Source organism: Cenococcum geophilum, assembly GCF_001692895.1.
Source record: "Cenococcum geophilum 1.58 unplaced genomic scaffold K441scaffold_2, whole genome shotgun sequence".
Classification (NCBI taxonomy): Eukaryota; Fungi; Ascomycota; class Dothideomycetes; order Gloniales; family Gloniaceae; genus Cenococcum; species Cenococcum geophilum.
Genome location: NW_027137560.1, coordinates 5,066,623 through 5,072,622, shown reverse-complemented (window position 1 = coordinate 5,072,622; position 6,000 = coordinate 5,066,623). Strand labels below are relative to the sequence as shown.

The 6,000-nt window shown below is 33.7% G+C and overlaps 1 protein-coding gene across 1 annotated transcript; it reads right to left on the bottom strand.

Annotated features, from left to right (window-relative positions):
- Positions 1-260: 260 nt before the first annotated feature.
- K441DRAFT_421922 (uncharacterized protein) lies at positions 261-422 on the bottom strand (the record flags this gene model as incomplete). Its single annotated transcript, XM_067641549.1, has 1 exon — positions 261-422. A coding segment is annotated over one exon (162 nt), but the record flags the coding sequence as incomplete, so codon positions are not given.
- Between the last annotated feature and the right edge of the window lie 5,578 nt (positions 423-6,000).

The following is a 6,000-nucleotide window of genomic DNA, read 5'->3' as shown; positions in this document are numbered from 1 at the left end:
TTAACGTTCTTAAGTTCCTCCTCCGTCTTCGCTAAACGGCGCCGCCTAATAGGGGCATCGTCTTTAGACGGATAGACCGTATTATTAACATTAGTTCCTTTATAGATAATAAGTAATAGGCAGTCAGGTCGCTTTTATAATTTATTTAAAAGCTAACGGGTTAATAAATCACCTATAGCTATCTGTTCTATTATATAGTTTTAATACTAGACTTGCGAAACTAAACTATCCTTTAGGTTTATGGAAAGTAGGAAGCTCTTATAGTTAACCTTATTAGAAGGTATAAAACCAAGATACACTATAGCAGTATATTTAAGTAGAAGGCTTTTTAGGTCACACCAATATTTATTATATAATCCTATTATTAATAGCTTATAAATAGAGCTATAATCTTTAAAGCTTTTATAGATAGTTAAAAGAGTCTAAGGAGTAAGGAGCTTTAGGAGCCATTAATAGAGTATATCCTAGCACGGCTTAATCATTTTTAGGCCTTTTATATTAGATAGAATAACGCCGCCTAGAATTCTCACATTCTTAAATTTAAGAGCGGCAAGCGTTTATACCCAGATGGTAACCCTAAGATATTAAAGAGCATACGGACGCTATACCTTCTTAAAAAAGTCAACGTAAGTCTCTACCTAGTTGGCGTAGAGACCTTTTAGGAATTTATTAATACTTACTACTCTAGTTACCTACTCGAGCACCTTAGGGTCGCTTTTATTAAATACTATAATTTAAAACCAGCTACGCAGTATATTAGTACCACCATCCTTAGGCGTCAGAGGTCTTAAATCTAAACTTACAGCGCTACACTTTAGTAGAGAGTCGTTAAGGTCTAGTACAATTTTATAAAGCTAACAGACGGTGCTTGCGTAGAAGCCCGCGTAGAAATCCTTTAAAACTATAATAGTGCTATTATCGGGGATGCTTTAGAGAGTGGTTAGCGTTACTATCTTTATCTTTAAAAGGTCGGTTTCGGCAAGGCTCAGCCCTAGGTATAATATTAGAAAGAAAGTACCTAATTAGGCTTTATTATACTTATAGCATAAAACCTACCTAAACTCCAGTTAGTAAAGGCCTATATATCTTATTTTAGTTTTATAATCCACTAAATACGGTCAGTAGTATTACTACTAGTCCTATAAAAGCGTACACTAATTTACCTTCTTAGATTAATAACTAAACACAACTTATCCACTTTCTAGTTAGCGGAGTCAAAATTAAGGGGCCCTTTAATATTATCGGCTTCCTGCTAAGCTTGCTTCCAGTTTATATTTAGAGACTTTATCTCTTTAAAATGGCGATTACACCAGGCCTAACCTTCTATTAGAAGGACGGTATAGCAAAGCTAGTTATTTTTAAGCGTATTATATCTTAGACCTTATACCTATAGGAACAAAGGTGGCTCTAAGGACTAAAGTAATATTCTAGCTTATTATTAGTTACTATGCCTACCTAAGCTTTAAGACACATAAATGCGAAATTATAGGCTTATAATAAATAATTACAGAAAGCTAATATCTAAGTCGATATTATAAGTACGCCTAAGGAAAATAGCTACACTATAAATGCAAATTTGGATAGCGGGCGCTGTTGGCTTCCGGGTTGCTAGTATTGCGGCATAGCTATACTAGTTGCTTACTAGATAGGCTATTTCTACCTAAAATCCAAAGCATATCTATAGCTTTGCTTATACGTATCCATAGATAAAAATATTATACTTAGAAAATATAAAACGCTAAAATAAGCTCTATAATATAAGACGTCCCTATACATCTATTATAGCTTAGTGGGAAATACAGCTATAAGGGGTCGACGTCTATTCTATACTGCTTAACAATAAAGAAGCTTAAAATCCGCTAATTAGCTTATTAAACGTAAAGCATTATAAGTATCCTAATATATAGCACACCTACTTCCTATACTAGGTCTTAGGGTATATAAGAAGCACTAACTATATATCTAAAGTGTTATAGGTAGAAAGCGGCTTAGCGCACCTTTATTTTAGTATTTTTTAGTAAGAAAAAGTATATAAGAGGTAATAATGTGCAAGAGGTGGTCCGAACTTAGTAATATAATTTTAGTTCGCTATAGAAACTAAAGCACCTACTAACTAAATTATTAGCAGGGATATAAACACCATAAAGGTGCAAACTATTTAACTCTAATCCTATATATAAAGCGTCTTTTATAAACAAATAATACATTATAATAACTCCAAGGCTAAACACTAAAAGGCAGCTCATCTGTATCCTTTTCCGCTTATATTCTATAATTTCATTTTCAGCCTCTCTAATATTATTTACCTATACACTCTAAAGTCTCATTCCGGCTTCTTTTAAGGCTCTTAATTTTTTATTTAGGTATAATTTATACCCTAACCAGAGTCTAAGGACTCTAATAAATAGTAGTATTAAGATAAAGTACATTTAGGCGGCTTTACTACGCCATTATTTTCTTCTATACTAGGATTATTACACCCTAAATTATTCTTACATTCTATAGCTGATAAAATACTCTATTTATATTAGTAAGCCAGTAAATAATAAAGCCACTTAAAAACCACTATTAATGTACCTACTTTACTGCGTTAAAGGCATTATCTAAGCCTTTAGGCTTTAGGATAAACGGTATAGCTTAGCAATATTAGCAGTACCTTATTAAAGAGTTAAAAATAAGGCACACCTTAATTAAATATAACGTGCTATCCCCTACCTTTACCTTTAAATCACTTACTGTTGATTATATGTCCTACTCTTCTTATATAACTTATAAAAGAGCTAAATATAGGCTCTACTTAGCTCTACCTAGAAAGCTAAGGCTTAAAGGCTAAGCCGATATACTAACTTAATAATATAACTGTCGTATTATAAATGCGTTAAGATACAACTACAGACGGGGCTTAATCCCCTCTCTATCCATATTTAACCTTACTATACCTCCACACAATAGTTACATTAAAGATAATGGTTTATATTACCCTATATCTTCTAAGTATTTTAATATAGCGACATAGGTGCGGCCAGTAAGGCGGTTATTTACAGCCTCTACCCCCTTTAACAAATCAATAGCTAAAAAATCTAGCCTAGGGCCGATATTACCTAGTTTAGGCTTTAAATTTAGCTATCTAGCGAATAAGAACCAATATAATCTGCAATTAGGATACGGCATATATAGAGCCCTAAATTAAACCGTGGATCTTAATTATATATACTTCCTTATTGCGTATAGGCCTAATAAGTATAATGACATCTTAAGGGCTTATCCTCTTATAGAAACTACCCCCTACTAGCGGTTACCGCATTATTTATCCACTAGCTTATATATCCTAACCCTCTTATAGGCACCAGTGGTAACTTCCAAACTTATAATACTAGCGCTACTAGCTAAGCCATAATAGAATATCCCTATACTAGACCAGCTACTTATGTAACCAAAACCGCTTTATTCAAATATATATATCTAGTTCTCCGGCGTAATTCCCGGTAAAAAGGCATAATACGCTACAGACCCCCAAAGTATAGAAAGGGTAATTAACGCTCCACTAAGCCTCCCTCGCGTATAAGTCTTCCTCTATTATAACCGCAGTTAATATAGCCTATAATATAAATATAAGCGTCTCCTATATTAATCCCCTTTTTAACCGGCCTCTATTTCTAAGACTTCTTCTATAACCTAGCGTAGCGCGCAAACCTACACTTCACTAAAGGTTTCGTAAGAAAGTAGTTTTGCTAGTATCTAACGCATACTAAAAAAAACATCATTACGGTAATAGTTTAAGCCTCTTTTAGTTTGTATAGTTATAAAGGCTATAATAACATTACTTCTATAATCGCGGTGTAATTATTTTAAAATCTAATAGCAGAAGCTATGGGTAAGAGACTTCTTAGGATCGCTTAACTAAAAAGAGCGAAGGAGACCCCTTACCATTACTAGCACTGCAATTACGCTAATACTTCCCTTACGCCAATATCTCCACGCCCCTATTTTAGCCCATTTCAACGCTAAAATTTACTCCACGCCTATATCCTTAGTTGTTTAGCGTAGCTATAAGTATATAGTTAATACCCGAACTCTAATAACTAAGTAAAGGATAGAGTTTACCTAAGAGATAATATATAAGTTAGGTTAAGTTATAAAACCTTTTTACTACCTCCTATTACTTACGGTATATAGGCAGACTATACCTTTATATATAATCCCATCTTTAAGGCCCCAATATTGCTATATTAATAATATACCTCGCGGCTACACTATAGTAGCCCCTACCCTACTAAACCGGAGAAGGGTTTATATAATGCGTGCCCTTACTATACCCTAGAGGCGTAGCACCTAAAATAGACCGTTACGTATAAGTATTATATTAGGCGGCGTATATCTATATCCCTTAACCTAAAATATCTACTACCTTAAGAGAGAAGGTTATACGGCCTTTAGTTTAAATAACCTAAAGCAACTTTTACGGCTAAGGCTTATAAATTAGCTAAGCGGAACTATATATAAAAGTGCCACTATTATAGGGGGAACGGAAGCCGGCGCGAGGCCTTAAAGCCTTAGCAATTTAGGATATACCTTATACAGCATAATAGACAGCAGTAGGAGTAGTTAATTAGCTTATACTAAGGGCTCTAAAGGCTCTACTATATAGGTAAACGGCACGAAGCGTCTTATCTGGGCTTAGGAACCACCTAGGCTAAGTTTATCTTATATAGTTAGATTAGGGGCTTAATAACATAAAGCAGAAATCCTTAGTTAAGAACATCCCCTAATACTACCCTATCTTTAAGCGGAAACCCATATTATATAGAATAGTAAGGAGTAGTATTTAAACCCCAGTATTTGCACTTTTTAAATAAACCTATCTCCCTTCTTAAATAACCCTATCTCCTTTTAAACAAACCCACCGCATATATTAGCAATGGATTATTCTAACTTTAAATATCCTTCTAAGCATTTCTCCATCTCCAAAGCCACTTATTTAAGATTAGCATAGGTAGATTCTATACTTAATTCTACCGGTCCTATTCCTCTTATATTTAAAGATACCTTTACGGGATTTAAAGCCAATAAAACTCTAAATAGAGAGACTTACGTAATTCCTATAATATTTACTACTAACAGCCTAGTGGCTACAGAGCTTATAAGCAAATCCCCTATATCCTACCTAAAGCATTTCTTAATTAGTAGCGGGTAAGGCTTAGCCATAACCGATTCTCTTAACCCTAAACCTTCTATCAACAAAATTATGCCAAAGGACGTTTAAGTATATAATACCCAATTTAAACAGATTTTCTGCTACTCCAGCTACTTCTCTAAAATAGCAAATACTTCCATAATAATGGCTGGCCAAATAATAAAGGAGTTTAAATAGTACGTGCCTACGGAAGGTTTTAGCTCTGAAAACACGACTAAGCTATATACTTACACTAATACTATAGAAGTTTACTCTAACGAAGGTAATATAACACACGCTCTTTTATATTAGCCCTAACAAATACTAATTAAAGTCTATAAAAGAGGAGTAGATGGATATAGAAGATTATAAGCAGCTAGGTAAACTTATCTAGCAGTAATACCTAAATTTAGAGCAAAACCTTAAAAATAACCATTAAGGTTTATTTAGATCTTCTAAAGGTATACCAAAATATAAGAAGAGGTAAAAAAAGAATACTATATATATATTAACAATTACGTAGATTATCTAATCCTTATTAAAGAGGACTTTAACGCTCCTATCCCTTTCGCGGAATCTCCTATACGCCAAAAGTCTTTTATACGCCGGAAGTCTCCTAGGGAGGTAAAGAAAACTACTACTCTAGACAGAGCTGGGCGGTTACAATATAGTAATTAGCTTAACTTAAAAGCTTTAAAACCTAAAATATAATCAGAATAGGAGAAAGTATAAAAGGGCTAGATTTAGATAGAAGAAATTTTCTATAAATAAGGATGCTAAGCTTTACTAAAAAGCTTATAAAAGTTTAAAAAGACTTTAAAAGAAGG